Source organism: Aythya ferina (genome assembly GCF_964211825.1).
Source record: "Aythya ferina genome assembly, chromosome: Z".
Classification (NCBI taxonomy): domain Eukaryota; kingdom Metazoa; phylum Chordata; class Aves; order Anseriformes; family Anatidae; genus Aythya; species Aythya ferina.
Window position 1 is genome coordinate 15278521 of NC_140299.1, and position 19240 is coordinate 15297760.

General features: G+C 37.5%; 1 protein-coding gene across 5 annotated transcripts in view; it reads left to right on the forward strand.

Moving 5' to 3' along the window:
* GHR (growth hormone receptor) overlaps nucleotides 1–18156 on the forward strand; it is a 137866-nt gene extending 119710 nt beyond the window's left edge. For all 5 annotated transcript variants that reach the window (XM_084505394.1, XM_084505392.1, XM_084505395.1 and 2 more), the window contains exons 4-10: nucleotides 1470–1599; nucleotides 4020–4180; nucleotides 5245–5423; nucleotides 9953–10124; nucleotides 12284–12374; nucleotides 14998–15067; nucleotides 15338–18156. In XM_084505394.1, the coding sequence (XP_084361520.1) occupies nucleotides 1470–1599; nucleotides 4020–4180; nucleotides 5245–5423; nucleotides 9953–10124; nucleotides 12284–12374; nucleotides 14998–15067; nucleotides 15338–16300 (1766 nt within the window). In that variant the 3' untranslated portion in view covers nucleotides 16301–18156. The remainder of the gene's footprint in view (nucleotides 1–1469; nucleotides 1600–4019; nucleotides 4181–5244; nucleotides 5424–9952; nucleotides 10125–12283; nucleotides 12375–14997; nucleotides 15068–15337) is intronic.
* The last annotated feature ends 1084 nt before the right edge of the window (nucleotides 18157–19240 follow it).

Sequence of the window (19240 nt, forward strand, 5' to 3'; positions counted from 1 at the left end):
AAAAACATTTCTATTTAAATCTCTTGAATCAAACAGCAGTTATTTTAGGTTGGCAAGAAGAATTTCAAATTGGGGGGGAAAGGGGGAGGATAGGTCAATATAGACTTATGAAACCTCTTATTTACATTCATGAGTTCAGGCCTTGTTCAATGTCCAAAGTGTGAAATGAGGCAATGATATGGGGTGAGGAAAACAGAAATGCGTAATATTCATGTATTAGTTACTGCCTGATATGGATGCTCATCAGTGCAGAATGTAGAGGACATGATTTAAACCAATAAGCCAAAGAAATACAAATTACTTTGGCATTCAGTGTCTGCATCTATCTGAGCTGTAAATAAAGGAGCTAACGTTCAAGAAGGCTACAAAATCCCCGTGCGTAGGAGGATGCATCTGCTGGATATCTGTACCTTAGTGCTTTCTCAACTTTGAGTATAAATCTTTTGTACCAAATATTTACAGCTGTGATGCTGCAAAAATATTTCTGCAGAGCTTCCCATGCAGGCTCCAGCAGCATCACGTTGTTCCCTGGCCAGGGGTCATTTCACCGGTCATAAATACCTGAATATATACCATATAATAAATACCATAAACACCCAAATTTTAGGTGCACAGTGGAGAAATTTTCTCAAATAGATTATCATATTTCCCAGATAGTAAGTGAAGAGAGGTAGACATCTCCATATGCATCTCCCTCTGGAAAGCTCTGCAGGCCAAGTAGGAAATGCTGGCATTTTAGAGTGACAGCTTGATTAGACCCTGAAAAATCAGGAAAGAAGTTAAAGCAGCGAATCATACCCACAACTTCTGTTTTTATTTTTTTCATGGGGCTGACAAGGCTGACTAATTGCACTGGTCATTTCATGGATCTTCATCACTTCAGTTTTGACAAAGAATAGAAATGATGAGTATCAAAACAGCATGTGGCAGAACAGGCACATGCTTAGAGCTGCCCTTATCTCTGTCAGGCCAAGGTTGTATAAACACAACGTAACATACACAAACCTTAACTCAGTTCAAGGTAGCAATTCTAATGTTAGCGCTACGGGCCCTGACACATTGCAAAACTGCTCAGCTGGGTAAATACAGAGCTGCGGTTAGTCTAATACTGAGGTCTGCAGTACCACAGTTTCCTTAAAAAAGCGCAGGGCTAATTCAGGTGTATCTGCACTGAACTACAGCTCCAGCATTGGCATGTCCCCACTCCGGGTGTCAGGCTGTGGAAATAACATCTTCACACATAGAAAAGTGAACTTGACCCATCTTTCAAATTTGGCTTTTTACAGGTGTAGTCACCTGGATATATGCATGGAAGAGGAATTTAAATCTTGCCTCATTGTACGTTGGCAATTGAAAGAAAAGTTAATTACATATGAAAAAATGCTGAATTTCATTTTAACAGTATGTTAGTCTGGCTTGTGGATTTCTTTATTTTGTCTCATTCTGTCTCCTGCGATTTTTCTTGACAGATCTTCTACGGTGGCCACAAATCAGCAAGTGCAGATCACCTGAACTGGAGACATTTTCGTGTTATTGGACTGATGGAAATTTGTATAACCTCACTGCTCCAGGAACAATACAACTGTTGTACATGAAAAGGTAATACTGTGGAAACAATGGAAGAAAGAGGAAAAGATAGAGAAGTCATATACTCTTGTATTCCTGTTACCTCATTGCTGAGATGTGATATGTGATATGAACCAGAATATTTTTAAGGGCATAAAACTGTGTTGTAAGTGCATATTTTTCAATGTCACATTTGTTTGCTAATTATCAAGCATTACGCAGTCACAAGCATTACTTGGGAGACAAAATTTATAACACATTCCTGCCAAATATAGGTCCAGATTTCAGACTCTGAAGTTGAACACTGTAGGGCTTTGGAAAGGGGTTTTTAATGGAGAACTTCGGTTTATTCCTTATCAATTTAATAGCAGCTGTGAGATTCATTATGTGTGTGTACAGAAGAAGAGTTTGAATACAAGCCCCTTTGAATTGTTATTAAAGTTACGTGAAACAGTAATTGATCAATTGCTAGGTTGAAGGCTGAATGTGCAGGTCCAGATAAAAAGCCTGCTCAGAGGCTGGGGATTATGTTTCATTGAGACCTGCTGAATTCAGTTTCATATTTCACTTAAGCTTTTGTAATTTTCAGGTTGTTAGAATGATTAGATGAAAAGAGAACATGCACATTACCATGTTACCCAGTAATGGCTATTTAGGAAACAAAAGCCTTTTGTTCACAGGAATAGGAGGAGAATGTGCGTGCCTGTTACATCTAATGTACTGGTTTTCAACCTTTTTGATCTACAGACACTTCCTACAGGTGATGATACATTTGCTTAGGAAACAAGCTTAATGGCTAGGCGTGTTTTCCAACCACTTTTCCCAGAGTGCTCAGAAATACAGGGATCCAAGTTAAAGCGACTGTTGAGCTGACAGTTGTTAGTGGCATGCACCAAGAGTACAAACTTCAAAAATTAAACGTACAACAAAGTACCACATACATTGAACAGATCATATATTTCATCTTGGTCTAGGAAAAATCAGTATACTGTAATAACAGATGTGAACTGAACAACCACATAAAAATTAGTTCTGTTTCAATGTGCAAGCAATATTTAAGGCTCAAGATTGAACTACATCAGCTAACACAGTCTCCTGCTTAACACAAGTCATAGTATCTGACCTCATACACCTTTATTAAGTCCTGACTTTGCCAGGAGCATTTCCTTTAGAAACGTGTCTGGTCTCATCAGCTAAATACAAGACCCTTGCCTATTGGCAGAAATGCTCCTCGTTCCACTTATGTAGCATCTGCCGTTTTTACTTCTTAAGCACCCACTCCAGCATTGAAGGATGCACTTGGAATAATTGTTTTAGCCTAATCCCTCTTCTCTGTAGTTTGAACAGCTCTTAGTAAGAAAAGGCATTTACATGATATTTTTAGCAAACCAAGACTGTAATTTCTGAAAAGATCCCTACTCAGAACAGAAGATATGTTCACTATGAGATTTGTTTTCCTAAAATGACTTCAGAAATACTGACTATCTGAATACTTCAGAAATGCTGAATATCTGATGCTTTTTGTGTAGAATATTTCTAATAGTATGGTTGTTCCCGTTTTTCTTTAAATAAATAATTTTGGGAGTTTGGACCTGCTGGTTTCTTTCAGTTTGGTTGTATGACCCTACACAAGGATCTGTGTTTTGCAGTCTGAGAATTCATCCCACTCTATATAGCTCTGCTGTTTCCTCTTTGTTTAAGAGATTAAATGAAATATGCAAATGTTACATTTTCTGCAGAAAACATTTTTAAATGTTTGAAGTCAGAATGGAAAAACAAGTGCTTTCAATGCTAGTACTTCCAACCCTGTGTTTTAGAAGTTCCGTATCCCAAGAAATTTAGTCCTTCCTCACTCCCAGCACTGTATTTCTCTTCCCTTCTTTCACATCCCGCAGTTCTGGATTATTTTGTGCCAGGTCCCCTCCGTGGGAGTAGTCAGTCCCCCAGTGCCTACATTCCCTTTCGGTTCCCCTGCAGAGGTTCCCTCTCCTTAGCCTTGCAAGTGTTACAGCACAGACTGCCTTAAGGACTGGCTTTCAGTGTTTCAGATCTCATCATTTAGATGGGCTTCTTACTGCAATTTAATTTTGCCTGAAGAAAAGTTGCTTAAATACATATTAAATTGACTAAAGTTCATGCTTGCTGGCAGTCATTAACGTAACAACATGTGGCCTCTGACTGGTCTTACAGAAATGCCATGCAAAGCATAGAAATGTCACTAACAGTACCTCTGAGAACCTAAATACATCTATGTAGCTTGTTTGGGTGGTTATTTGTCTTCTAATCACAGTATTATCACAGTACTGTAAATCACAGAAAATATTGGCATGTATTTCTCATTTCCATAGAAGATGTGACTTATCAACATTGTGTCTTGTAACATCTATAATTTCTACTTTGTAAAATCCATAAATCTCTCTCACACGTATCTTATACTTTTGTTGTCATTCTAGGAATGATGAAGACTGGAAAGAATGTCCTGATTATATCACTGCAGGAGAAAATAGCTGTTATTTCAACACATCCTACACCTCTATATGGATACCATACTGTGTTAAGCTTGCCAATAAAGATGAAGTATTTGATGAAAAATGTTTCAGTGTTGATGAAATAGGTATGCTTCTATTATGCATTTTACCTCTGTATTTTTATACTGCAATAGATGTGATTCTATAAGCTTTCACATAATTCATACTGTATTTAAATTCCCCCCCTCAGAAAATTTACTTTGTAAAAAAAATACAATACATGGGAGGGGATTTGGGTTTGAAAAATATGTAATGTGATCTACACTTAGAAAATAGTGCCACTGTTGAAAGCAAGCTAAAAGGATAAAAGCAAGTGTGTGTTTTTTTTTCTTTATGAAGACCAGTGCTCTCTCAAACATGTGGAGATGTTTTTGCTTTTGCTGTCACTCTGAGCCCTTTCAAATGGATGCTGTGTAGCCTTGGTCAGTTTGAGCAAGGATGGTGTTAATATCTTGTTTCTGCAAAATTCTGGAACCGAGTAGGTTTTTGTTCCTCAGTCAACAAATGTGCAGAATCAGGACATTTAGCATTTCCAAGCTACACTTTATATTTATTGCAATATGAACTGTGACTGTCTGGACTTTCCAGACATTATTGCTTGTCCAGATCAGTGATATATGGACATGCAGTTAACACTTTATTCCTGCAAGTGACTAGAATATTCACTGTACCCTTTTCTTCAGTGCAGTAAAATACAAATCACTTTTCAGATACGATCATTTTTCAGTGTATTTCTGCATTACTTTGGAAGTCGTTACTGAATATTTATAGTTCTGTGTTACTTCAATTATAGTTTTTATTTACCGAGAGAACTCTAAATATAAATTTTTATGGAGAGTTACTTATGCCTCAGTGTTTCATAAGCTGCTATTGGAAAATATATTTTAATAGGTAGCTTGTTCTTAGTCTTAGTCTGTTCTTAGTTATTAACTGTTCAGGTAAAATTTATGGAAAGCATGTTGGTAGCAGGGTGCCTTCTTGTTATCAGGCTTCCAGTGACTTTGTCATTGACTCATAGGTTTTGACTTTAATCAGCAGATATGTGATTAATATGTTTTTTTAATCCTGGAATCATTTACAAGTGTGTAGTAAGAATGGTCATTTTGCATTGAAAACTGGCTGTTTCATTCCAAATACTCTGTTTAAACAGTACTACCTGATCCCCCTGTCCACCTTAACTGGACTCTGCTAAATACTAGTCAAACTGGGATCCATGGGGATATCCAAGTAAGATGGGATCCACCACCAACAGCAGATGTTCAGAAGGGATGGATTACTCTGGAGTATGAGTTGCAGTACAAAGAAGTTAATGAGACAAAATGGAAGGAGGTATGGAGCAAATATTTATTATACAATAGTCATAGTACAGTGCAGGCTTGTTCTATCCTCTTTTATGCTCTTTTGAAAAGCAACAGGTTTGTAAATGCTAATTAGACAATATCTTAAGTCTTAAACAATATACCCATATTCTTTTCAAGTTTTCTCACAAACGTTGTAACATTATATGTCAAGATAGCTGGCACACAGGATGACAGTAAGACCATGAAATCCCGGAGTTAGATAAGAAAGTATAGCAGTAGTCAAATATATACACGAGAATAGAATATTTCTCTATTGTTTTCGTAAACCTCATTTATTTGAAAAAGTGCATGGTATTTTAGTAGTTATAACAGGAATTTTTTCCTTGGAAAACGTCACCATGTTGGTCCAAATTCTTCAGGGTACTTACAAAGTTCTGGTGTTTATAAATATTGTTTCAGTGGATTAAAAAATAAGTAAAAGATTGAATTATAATTTAAAATTTGATACAATAAACAAAATCAATGCAGCACAGGTAAGACATATAGATTTAATGCAAGACAGCAAAGTGAAATTTGTGACTGTAGGGGTAATAAATGAAAATGTACACTATGAAGTGTTTATGCCTCAAATTTTTTAAGTTTTCATTTGAAAATCATGGATTTATCATGTAGTTAGTTTTCCTGTTACAGGTAAAAGTTGTTCCCAGCTTACCTAAATGTATAGGCTAACTGCCAGTATGTCACAGAATATTTGCATATGGAGACTTCTCTCTGAATACATGCTCAATGAAGTCAGAACATCTTTTCAGAGCAGAACCCTTCCTTTGTTTTCTTATTAATATGAACTGAGTTAAATGGCAGAAGGAAAGCAGATAGTACTTTTAAGAACTTGTCTAAATCTACAAAAAGCAAGTTTAGCAGCTGAAACATGGTCAAGTTGGTTTGTTGGCCTTCATCCATGAAAGACCTTGGAGCCCTTCTCACCTCTGATCCTTTTCAATGTTATTTTTTTCTGTTTATCCTCATCCTTGTTAGTAAGTCTAAAGCCAAACAGGACTTATATTGTCTATATCTTTTTCCTAATAATTTTCTGAATTTCTCTATATACATGTTTAAGCTATATATGGGGTTGAAATTAGATGACCTTTAAGGTCCCTTCCAACCCAAAACATTCTGTGATTCCATGATTCTGTATCTACTGTATTGCCTCTATATTTTAAGTGAATTGACTTAACTTTAGGGAGTAAATCAGTACTCCTTAAGAACCTGAAAATCTGCAGAGTGTTTATGAGATTTACAAAAGCAGGTGGCAATACAGGTACTTCTTTAAAAATGCACATTTTGATTTTTTTATAAGCCATTAGATATCAATGATATAAATCCTCAACTAAACCATTGTTCTTGCTCCAGTATCATCAATAATTCCAGTATGCCTTAAGAATGGTTCTCCTCAGGAGAGCAAACCTTGAAGTTCGGTATTTCTTCTTGCAGAAAACAGATACTGCTGAATACTGTACTTACCTCAAGAAAAACAGTACTGTAGATTATATTGTAATGGAGCTGTACATATTGTATTGTTATTGTATCTTTCATTTTAAAAGCACAAACATGACATTGAGAACCTATCAGTTAGAACACAAAAAAGAAATTTTTGAACAACAACTTGGTCTGGACAAAGACAGTGGCAGATTTGTTAGTAGTGTAGCAGCAGTTTCATTCTGCATTCATTGCATTCGCAAACACCTTCTAAAGTAAGTGTTGAAGCAGTAAAGAGAGGGATATGTGTTAAACTGTTACTAAATTACTAGTTTTATGCACAAAGGATAATCTCACACTGCATAAATATATAATAATGGTTTGCACATATAACTGATCCAAAAAACGATATAGAAATGAATTCATAGTGCTTAAATTCTAAGTCACACCCTTGCTGAGATTTACATCTAATTTTTTTAGAGGTTTGGGGATGAACTTGTTTGATACTTCATACATCATACATTTTTTCAATCAATTTTCTAAATGAAAATAGATAATGTATGTATTGAAAGAGGACTAAGACATTAATTGGTAAACTATTATAACAGTAAATTGCAGTGATAAGAGGATCAAAAATATTTTGAGAACCTTGCTAACAACAATACAATCCCCACCCTTACAGAGTGGCTGGTTTTGAGACAAAGCCAAATTTCATCTGGTTCACAATTTGAAAAACATTCATTGTTGGTACTAGGTCCTGGGTATCGTTTTAAAATTCTACTCTTTTATGATGAAGTGTTGTCCGCTACAGTCACTAGACTAAAACTGAAGAGGGCTAGACCAGCGAGGGCTCTGCTGGCTCTGCTAAGTTGTTGGATTTCAGATCGGAAAGTCAATTTCTTAGTGCAGTGCAGTGTGCTTAGGGCCTGGAAGCATGGCATGCTACCTCCATTGCTGCATCCCCACAGCACTGTGTCTGAGCTGGTTAACTAACCCTCCTGAGAGCTGGGCTTGCTAGTCTGCAGGGTGCTAACTAAACTCATCCCCCTACACTGCCTTAGGTGTGCAACCTACTACCTGCGTGTGGTGTGGGTGTCCCACTTCACACTGTGCCTGCCCTAAGGGTAGCCCCAAACCTCTCCCTGGCCATGCATCTCCCAGGCCTCACCGCAGGGTCAGCAGCAGCCACCACCACAGGGCCTGTCAGGCCTGGGCCAGCCTCTGCTACCAGTGCCTCCCAGCCACCAGGGACAGGGCTGCTCCGTGGCCTGTTTTAACGCCACCTTGCAGACAGGCAGCACCGTCACAGCCCAGCATGGCCATTGATTTTCACTCAGCAGAGTATGGCAGTCAGATCGTAGCCCCAGCAACCCAGCAGTCTGCATCTGAAGCTCCCCTTCAGACACTAAATGCTTGTTGTATGCTGCGTGCATTTTTGTTTGTTATCTCATCTCTCCCATATGGCTTTTAATTAATTTCATCCAGATGAGAAATGCTATTCATCTCTCCAGTTCATACGCTAACTTCTCTGTTCTCATGTGCAGTTTTGTTAGTCCACAGATGGTCTGGGGGCATCCTGCACATTAACCAGTTACCTGTTCTGTAGCAACCCTTTCCAATTTCAGGTCATTGCAGTTATACAGCTGCAGCAACTCTACTTCACATCCTTCAGCACTCCATTTTGGCCTGCATACTGCCTTTTCCAAGTGCTGCTGTTATCTGTGATGCATAAAATTTTGTGTGGCCAGCACCCATCTCCTAAGTATCTCTATTAGTTGCTCTAGAAAAAAAAAAAAAAAAAAAAAACACGCATTGTTACATGCTGTAAAATTGCAGTGTGCTCTGTTTTGTGGCTTCATCACACAAAATTAGTAAACTAGATTAACATAGATCAGATTCCCTTCCCAACACTTTGAAACTGGACGGGTTTACCATATTATAAACCTCTGTGATGCATAGAGCAATGGTTCTTCAGGATCTTGTGCTCATCCACTAACAGAGAAAAGCAGTCTACCTGATCACTGCCTTGTCCAAAATCTGACCACTTACCTGTCAGAACACTTGGTGTAGAGGCATCAAGGATCACAAGTACTCCACAGATCACAGCTAACAATAGAATTTGTTTCAAATTTAGATTATGCAGCCATAGTGATTATTGGGTTGGATTGTTCGTTCTTTTTTGAAATCCCCAATAGGTATTATTTTTCAGGTGTTTTAATTCTTAGCCCACTGTGAATTTTGCCAGTATCATCCTTCTGAAGTAAAAGTAGAGTATAAAACATCTGCCACATTGATTTATATTTTGTGCATATTTTCCTTGTGTTTTTTTTTGTTTTGTTTTGTTTTTTGTTTTTTTGTTTTTACTTGTGTTGGGCTGTTGGAGCTCAAATACATACTCTGAGAGAAGCAGTAGAAGAGAGATTTCACATATTAAGACTTACAGTGTGACTTCCAGCATAGTTTGATATGCAGCAGTAAGTAAGAATGTTGTAATTAATACTTAATATAGAAGTCTCAAGACATACAATGTCATAACAGTTCTACCAAAGTCTCCATACATTATCCCATTTTATATGTAGTTGAAGATTTGGAGAGTTATGCAGCCTTGCCTAAATACTTATATTTGTAAGATATAATAAATTTGGTTAGATGATCTTTAAATATTTTTTCGTTTTACAATTAATTCCATAGTTTTAAGATATCCATTTTACTTTAGCAAGGTTTTTGGCACTATGAAGTCAGTAATATTGTGTCAACAGTAAGAAGGATTTTCAACTTGGTAAAATCAGTGGGAGATACTCACACTACCCACTTAGAGCATATAAGTGGGGGCAGCTGCCTTTTTTCACTGTTGATTTAGAGACTTTGGATTCTCTTCTGTTTGGTCCTCTGAATCACAACAAGGCCCAGTAGCTAGTAAGTCTGAAGTGAATGATGTGAATTTTCTCTGAACTCTTCAATGTATTCTTGAAGTTCCAGGTAGCAAAAATGCCTTTAAATGGTTATTTCTGAAATCAAGAAGTAGTGTTAAACTGCAGGTTAAACTCAAACAAATAAATCACAGTCATTCTGTCTTTACAGTTAGAACCCAGGCTCTCAACAATGGTTCCACTGTACTCTCTGAAGATGGGACGAGATTATGAGATACGAGTCCGATCAAGACAACGTACCTCCGAAAAATTTGGGGAGTTCAGTGAAATCCTCTATGTATCTTTTTCTCAAGCAGGCGTTGAATTTGTTCATTGCGCTGAAGGTAAATAAGTGAGGTGCAATGAAGTGTTTTTATAACCATTGCTGTCTTCATGCCTTTTTTTTTTCTCCTTCCCTTTGATGTGGTATACTTAAACGGATTGATGATTCAGCCTACCACATGAAAATCATTTGGTGAGATTGAGTATGTGCAAGTTCCATACACAGATTCAGAATTACATTCAGCAAGACTGTTTCCCAGCTCATCAGAGAACAAAAGTACAGATAGTTTTAAGAAATAATAACAGCTTTTGCAAATGCTATAGAGCCCAAAATAAAGACAGTTAAATCTCATCCTTCATTGTTTAAGCTGAGCACTCCAGCAATGAAGAGGAGAATTTTTACTAATAAGGTGTTTTAATATTTGCTGACTTTGTTATCAGAATGATGTGCTTTCCTGATCTGCCTAGTTCAATCAAGGACAGTGTTTTTCATATTCTTTCTTTTGTGCTTGTAGTTGTTTTTTAAAGTGCTGTTAAAAACAGAAGAAGAAGCAACCATTGAGCACCACATTTTTTCTGTGAAAGGAATGAGACAGTGCTTTTTCATAAAGCATTCTCAGGTCTGAGCTACTAAATTAACTCTTAAAAATATGAAGTCATCAGCAAATTGTTTTAACAAACTGCTTTGCCTCTTTTTCCAAAGTATTAGTTTAGGAGTTAAATCAAACCACTCATAACTCTTATCTTTCTAAGTCTTGACATAGCCCCCTTTTTAACACTTTGCATTACTAATTTTCATTCCTCATTTATATGAATAGCTCATGTTCCATCCACATTGTTTTGTTACCCCAAATCAATCTGCATTACCAAGGTTTTCATATGAACAAAATTAAAATACTGTGAAAATCGAAGCCCATCATACTAGCACAGTTTTCCTCAGTCACTACAATCCAAATTCATCAAATTGATTCATTTCTGTACATCTCACATAGCAGAAGTGATCTTATTTGCTGGATCAGTTCTCTTACATGTACAGCACTGCTGAATCAGGACACAAGTTGGAAGTAGACAAGGGAAAACTGAGAAAGCATAAGATGGGTCTGGCAAAATGTATTCTTCCATGTTTTGTATTTCACCTTTAGGAACACAGACTTGAAATTTTCTGTGTTAAAAGTTATGTATCTAAACTGAAATATAGTATGCTAATTTTTTGAAGAAGGTAGACTCTGGTCTTACTGACATGAGAAGAAGTTACTGGTTCTCCATTAAAACAGGGACCTGTCTAACACAGACACTTCTAGATAGAACCTTAAATACTCAGATTTGAAAACATGCAGTCAAAACTTTAAGCTGGGAGCAGATACCTAAAACTGGTGCCTAAAAACATATTTTTTTTCCCCAAAAGGCCATATATTTATGTTCACATATAGAATTCTAAAGCTCCCTGTCCAGTATTTCTTGGCCCAAAAAATGAGTGAAGTTGGTAAACTTAAATTTGGGAATAAATTAAAAGTAACTAAGGCTACAGCCAGAATAAAGTTTTCTATACTTTGTATTCTGCAGTGTTGGTGTAAGTATGATGGAATTGACAGTATTTAAAAGCTAAAGCATTACATTTACCAACATTTTCTTTGTTCCTATCACATCACTTCAATTAATGACCTTTTCTTCTTTTTTTTTTTTTTTTGCACTGATTGATACAGCCCATGACATAATTAATGTTCTGCCTTTAGAAAGAGTGATGTTCTGCCTTTGAAAAGAGTAATATTATGGCTTTTGATGCCACCATATTTTAGTTTCTAAGAGAGAGGAATACTTTGTCTATGATTTAATGGAGTTACATGCTATTAATGATGTTCTCTCAGCTTAGGCAAACAGAACCCATCGCATGCTCTGCAACTACTGGTAGTGTGTCCCAAGCAGGCAGAATTTTCTTGTCTTCTTTCGTTACATACATTGTCAGTGCCAAGATCCCATTCATATCAAAAAGCTCACTCTGTCTTTGCAAGGAGTCTTGGTAGAGTCATGAATGCAATATGGAATCTGTTGATACCAAAGGGTATTTTTATTTCTTCTTGCTACAGAACTTTAACATTTATATAACCAAAAATTCTTCTATAAGTTTGTAGGACTTTGGAATTCTTGTGGCAGAGAAGGTGGAAGTTAAAGATGCAACAGAGATGCAGATTCCTGCTAATATGTTTTTGCTCTGTGTTTTCAGAAATTGAGTTTCCATGGTTCCTAGTTGTTATCTTCGGAGCATGTGGGCTGGCTGTAACAGTGATCTTAATCCTGTTGTCAAAACAACCAAGGTAGGGATCTTTGTCCATCAGATTTTATTTACTTGTAGTTTAAAAAAAGGATGCTTCAACTTTTTCAAATTTGGGGGAGTAGAAACTATTTTGACTGTTGCTGTCCATCCTCTTAAGTTACATGGATGCTGGTATATGTACATGTACATACTGGTCCTTGAGCAGGAGTAATCTGATTATTTTGACGGCTTCCATTCATTTTAGATTGCAGAACATTTTATAATACAGTATTTACTTAGTTAATTTACTTAGGCTTTGAAGGGGATTTTTTTTTTGTCCATTCAAATTTTGTAAATGCTGTCTTTACACACTTCCTGTTCAAAAGTTTCACTCAAACATATGGCTTTATATTTGTTTTTGTTCTTGGACTATTCCAGTAATCTGACTAGTTCTTTACTGAGCCAAGGAAAAGAACTTGAGTCATAGGGCAGTATTTGGTATCTGTGGATAGACTGCCGCTCCTATAAATAACAGGAACAAAATAAGACAAAACTCAGGATTGTGTCATTTATAAAAATGACACGATGGCACATTTATAAGAATGACAGAATGGTCTCACAGTGAACTCATCCCCTAAAACGTGTGTTCAGGGATGGGTTTTGGCAGAACTAATTCACCTTAGATGTCATTACAGTACTGTCCTAGACTATGGAGCAGCACCATGGTCCAGCCCCAGTGCATGCAGGCATGTTGTTAGTGGTGTTATATATACACGTGAAAAATGAACACTGAAGTGTTTTGCATTGTACCAGTGTAAGGACAAGTCACTGAAATGAAAACAAGATGGTGCAGTTGGAGCTACCTCTAAAAAAATAATTTAGGCAAGCAGCTCTATGCTTTAGCAGTGTTCAACTTCCAGTAAGCCACTCCCTACAATAGCATCCTGATCCTGGAGTTAAGGTCAAGGTTCCCAACACAACGAATGGCAAGAGCTAGACATGTCAGATTGGTGCAAGGAGATCTCACACACAGGACCAGAAGTTTACCACTCAACACACTGAGCAAGGAGAGGCTTGGTCACAAAAATCCCAAGGGCTGAAGCACGTCTCTGATTACAGCTCATTTTCTTCAGTGCTAATCATGATTACTGGAGAAAGCTTTTCTCCACTGAGTACCCTTTATCCAGGATGTACTTCTGGACCTATACGCCTCCCATTCCTTCAATCTTGTGCATATGAATGTTGTGCTGGGAGTGGCAATACCTCCTGCAGAGGAGACAGAGGCTGCACAGATTTCCAGCAATGCAAAATATCCAGGTTGTTTCTTCCTGTATCTGAAAAGATCCAAATTCCTACTTCTTCAGTCTGATCTGACAAGTTCTGAACTAGGCTCTCTAGGACAGATGCCCCAGGTTTAGGCCATTTTCTTTGAGAGTTGAGAGATGCAGGCTTAAACTACTTTAAGGCTGAGAAAGGCACTGAGTGTAGTTTTCTCTCCTTGATTATTTCTCGAGGCAGAGAGTGGTAAACTCTGTCAGCTGTTTTGTTAGATGCAGTGCCCAATCCTGCCAGAATATCTGATTTGTGGATTCAACTGGAAATGCAGATCTTAAACTAGTACACTGACAGCACAGCTAGCACAACCCCTCCAGGGATTAAGTGGAAAATTACAGGATTTCTGGCTCTCATTGAGGCTTTACTGGGCAGAACATTTGAGGGTCTGCCAAAAAACAAAAACAGCTGGGGAATGTGGGCCTTCTGTAGTTAAGCAGAAGGTGCCTAAATTTCTCTCTAGCACTTCTTCAGACTCCTCTGATAATCCCTGGACCTTGCTGAGGTCACTAACATTACAGCAAAATTAATAATTGGATTTGTTTCTGCCATTCTCACCATCTACCTTCTAAAATAGGCAAGTAGTCCAGTATAAAGACAACACTGAATTTCTCTTTTGGGGAGTACAGGAAATCTGTTTGCAAAAGAAGCAGGGAGGTATAATGGAGGATAGGCATCACCCACTGATGCTGGATTTTTATCAATGTTATTTCCCAAATAATTTGAAATTCTTTTTATGAAGGGTTAGAAAAATAGCTGTTTTCACAGTGTGTACATGCATAAGCAACTTACTCAGTCTTTGTCTACAAGGATAAAACTCTGCTGTTATTATATATTACTTTTTGCATTAATAATTCAGAAAACAAAACAGTCATAGAGATAAAATACTGGCCTGCATTTATGCTGTTGTGTTTCTGTTTTATTTATTAGTTCTAAAGTAATTCATTCTTTTCACCAACTCCCTTTTTCTGTTCCCCTCTTTAAATTTATTGGGCTTATGCAAGACTACTTTATCCCTCAAAAAAAACTTTGGGAAATTACATAAAAAGGGAAAGTATTGACAATGCTCTAGGAATTTACTCTCCTTCTATGAGTGTTAAAATAACAGAATGTTGTCAGAATGGAGTCCAGCATAAGTGTATATGATTTCAGCAAGGCAGGCTGCAGAAAGCTTTTTTATTATTTGGAATGAGAGAAAAATAACAATCATTCTTTTCCTAAGCACTACTTTAAATTGAATTTTCAAGCATTTCAATTTTTAAGTAAGTCTAAACACAATGTAAAGCTCTTTTCTTTCAACCTTCCTCAGAAAGGACTGCTGTAAATTAAAAACTAACATTTATTTTTTCCAGGTTAAAAATGCTGATTTTTCCTCCTGTGCCAGTTCCAAAGATTAAAGGGATTGACCCAGATCTCCTGAAGGTAATGTTGTGCTTTAAAATCTACAATGGGAATCCCAGTAACAGGTAACGATTGTTGTCCCTAGCAGAACAAATCTGTATGAAAAAACTGCTACATTTTATGGCAACATGGGGGAGTTTCGACAAATTAGTTTTCAAAAATACAGAAAAAAAAAATGGTACCTTGCAGTTATTAGATCAGCTGCAGTTACTTTTGCTTAAATTGACATCATAAAAAGCACAAACATCGTTATTCTTTTCTTTGCAACATCCCTTTTTTCTTGTTTTATAGAAAGGAAAGCTAGATGAAGTGAACTCCATCTTAGCCAGCCATGACAGCTACAAGACACAGCTATACAATGATGACTTGTGGGTCGAGTTTATTGAGCTGGACATAGACGACTCCGATGAAAAGAACAGAGTCTCAGACACCGACAGGCTCCTGAGTGATGATCGTCTGAAATCACACAGCTGCTTGGGAGCAAAAGATGATGATTCTGGACGGGCCAGTTGCTGCGAACCAGATATTCCGGAGACAGACTTCAGTGCAAGCGACACGTGTGATGCCATCTCTGATATCGATCAGTTCAAAAAGGTAACTGATAAAGAAGAAGATCTCTTGTGCCTTGACAGGAAAGATGATGACGATTCCCTTCCAACTCTTGCTGACGCAGACGCCCAGCAGCCGCATACCAATACGCAGTCTGAACGCAGCGAGTCGTGGCCACCTTTTGCAGACAGCAGCGGCTCAGCTAGTCCATCAGTCCATACCCAGCTCAGTAACCAGAATTCCTTGACAAACACTGACTTCTATGCGCAAGTGAGTGATATTACTCCAGCAGGCAGTGTTGTGCTTTCACCAGGGCAGAAATCCAAGGTGGGGAGAGCACAGTGTGAAGGCTGCACAGAACAAAGCTTCGCCATGGACAGTGCCTATTTCTGCGAGGCAGATGTGAAAAAATGTATTGCTGTGACTTCCCAGGAAGAGGATGAGCCGCGTGTGCAGGAGCAAAGCTGTAATGAGGACGCTTACTTCACCACAGAGAGCCTTACCACTACTGGTATCAGTCTTGGGGCTTCGATGGCAGAAACCCCAAGTCTGGAGATGCCTGTCCCAGACTATACTTCTATCCATATAGTTCACTCTCCACAAGGCCTTGTGCTCAATGCAACTGCACTGCCTGTGCCAGAGAAAGAATTCAACATGTCTTGTGGCTATGTGAGCACAGATCAGCTGAACAAAATCATGCCGTAGCTCTCCTTTGACTAGGTGTGTGCAGTATTTCACAGCAGAGAGTCAGCTTGGGCTTGTATGGTGAAACCAAAATGAAGTCTAAACGTTTCTCGTGGTTCTTATAATTTTATCTCAAGTGTTGAAGCATAAAATATTCATCAAAATATTCCTATTGTTCTGTAAATATTATCTATGAATTTGTCTTGAGACTGTTTTACTAGCCGTGACTGTCTTGTTCTCGTGGGTGTTGATTTTTGTGATACTAAACATTGAAATGACTATGTTTAATGTACAGTAAATCATGCTTTTTGATAAAGCTAAAAATCAGGTGGTCTAAAGTCTAAGAATTTAGTAAAAATCAAATGCTGTTGACAGAGATCTTTATATCAATAATTGGGAACTGAGCATAGGTTAAAAAAAAAAAAGTAATTTGAATAAAACATTTATTTTGATCTATATAAATTAATAAAATGTATTTTAATATTTTAGTCAAAAAAGCATAGATGTTTTATATTATACTACACACTGTAGTTTAATTATGATGACCCATCCAAGGAGCGTAATTGCTGCAATCTTAAAAAGGAGTTTTCTGTTTTATAAAATTTTTGTTTGCAGCAAAAATTAAAAATAGTTTTTTACAGAGCCATTTTATACCTCCAGAGGAATCTGTAGAGAAATTTTGAAATATTGTAGGAACTTAGAGCAACTGATCCTATTACTTTCTTATGGTGACTAATATAGAAATATATAGAAAATTTAAAGTTTTATAGAAAACTTTAAACTATACAAATTATTTCAACAAAAGATTCTGTTCTTCGTCGAGTTCTGGTTAATGATAATAATACGCTTTTTTATAAGCAAGATTTTGTTGACCACAATATTAAATAGCATGAAACTACACTTTAATTGAAAGATTTTGAAAACACATGAATAAGCTCTGGTGACTTAACAGCATAATCTTTTTGCTTTTGACCAACTTCTGAAGCCCTCCAACAGCCAAAGCTACCGCTACAGTTATTGTTTGTGCCACATGAAGTATTGATTAAGAAAATAAAACAAGGACTTCAGGATTTGGCCAGCAGTTGATTTTTAAAGCTAAAACTGGTTTGAAAGGCTTCAATGGAACAAGCAAATTGAATACAGTATTGTTCAAATGAGTTTATCTTCTTTGCAGCCTAACAGCATCTCCTGTGACTGCGTTAGGCAGACTTTCTTAGGAAAGGCAAGAAAACCAAAACTCAGTGGGAATGCTCTCTTTGTTATTAAGTATACTAAGAGCTTGATAGGGCTTTGCAATGAAATGTTATTGCTTCAGAAGTTACCTTGCTAGGCTGTAGTTCCGTCATGACAGGGTTCTTCTGAGAAAGCAAATGGGGATGTTCATTGCCATGGTCTGACCTGAACAGCGTGTGAAGTGCAGTGAATGCAGGTCTTGCTCATGATGTCTCCCACTGAACTCACTGATGCTCTCTTTGTGACCAAGGGCTACAGGACTGGGCCCAACTATTCAGTGGGATTTTTACGTTTAGCACGTACTTTATGGTAAATGTGCATTAGATATTCTGCTAATTTGCTGCTATATTTTTCTAACAGCTACATTATTTAGTTTCATATAAAATTTCATAGATGATAGACACTAATGCAAGTAATGCCTATGTGTGTGTTTGGAAGAAGTTTCTTACTCTGTTTCTATTGCCAAAAATAGTTAAATACCTCAATCAAACTCAGAATGTCATTTTGGTACTTTACTGGTCACACAAGCCATTATAAGCCGGTCAGAAGATGTGTCTTTCAGTTTCTATTTAACTTTCCTTATGTCAGTGTTTTGTTTGTTTTCCTCAAAGTTTAATAAATGTATTGTCTTTGATCTGTCCTGACACACTGTGTTTTATTTCAGATAATTCAATGCTTATGGAGAAGAGAGGTTCTGTCAGGATCACGTATTTCTTACTGAGTAAAGTAGAAGGCATCTTTCCTTAGAAGAGAGGCAATACCTGCTGGATTCAGTGTTTTCACTGGCTGATATGTATTTAGTTAAAAATAGAAGTACAGACCTAAATTTATAGATAGAGATTGGACATGCTGTACCCAGAATTGGCCCAGACGTGTTACTAATTTAGCAGGCCAGTTTACCTTTAGCTGGAACAGCCTGTGGTTGCAAATAAATAAACTGCATTAGCTCAAGATTTACACCTACAGTTCAATCTACAAATCAGATATTCTGACAGACCTCGATAGTTATTTACAGTTATACCCAAAACCTACCAGTACTTGAACTCTGAAAAGTCAGAAATGCCAGATAGTCTGTCTCTATGAAAAATGCCATATTTTGAATGCTTCCCAGTGTGTAATGTAGTAATTTACTACTGCCGGTCTTCTCTATCCAGGAGTAGAGAGGGAGCTGTTGGAATCCAACTGGACACGGGTAAACCCCAGGGAATCACTGTATGATTCAGTTCCTTCTACACAGAAGTCCAGTGGCATGTGAGGTATATAATCAGGCTTCCAGGTGCTGATCCGAACAGCACAGGTCTGATGTAGATTCTGTCTCATCTAAAAGCCAAAAAGATGGTAGACTTACCAGCTGAATTGATCCTCAGTGGACAGAAACGGCTCAAGGAAAGTAAACATATTTGTGTCAGGTGGGCCTAAATTACCATTTTAGATAAGAGCCTAACAAGCTACCTAGCTGACCAGATACAGCTGTCTGCTTTAGGTGAGCTGGTGAGAGCTCTCCAGTCTTCATACCTCAAGGGTACCATTGACATTTTGTTCGCACCCAGACACAAAAATATATTTGTTAATTAAGATGTCTTAATGATTTGCTGAAAGATAAGCAAAGGAGGGCTATTGCTGTTCTCTTATGTTTTATGCTCTGAGTAAAAGCTTCAGCTACAAAACCCAATGCAAATGAACTATCATGCTGAGTAAATGTGGCTGCTTATAGCTCCTGCTTGAAGA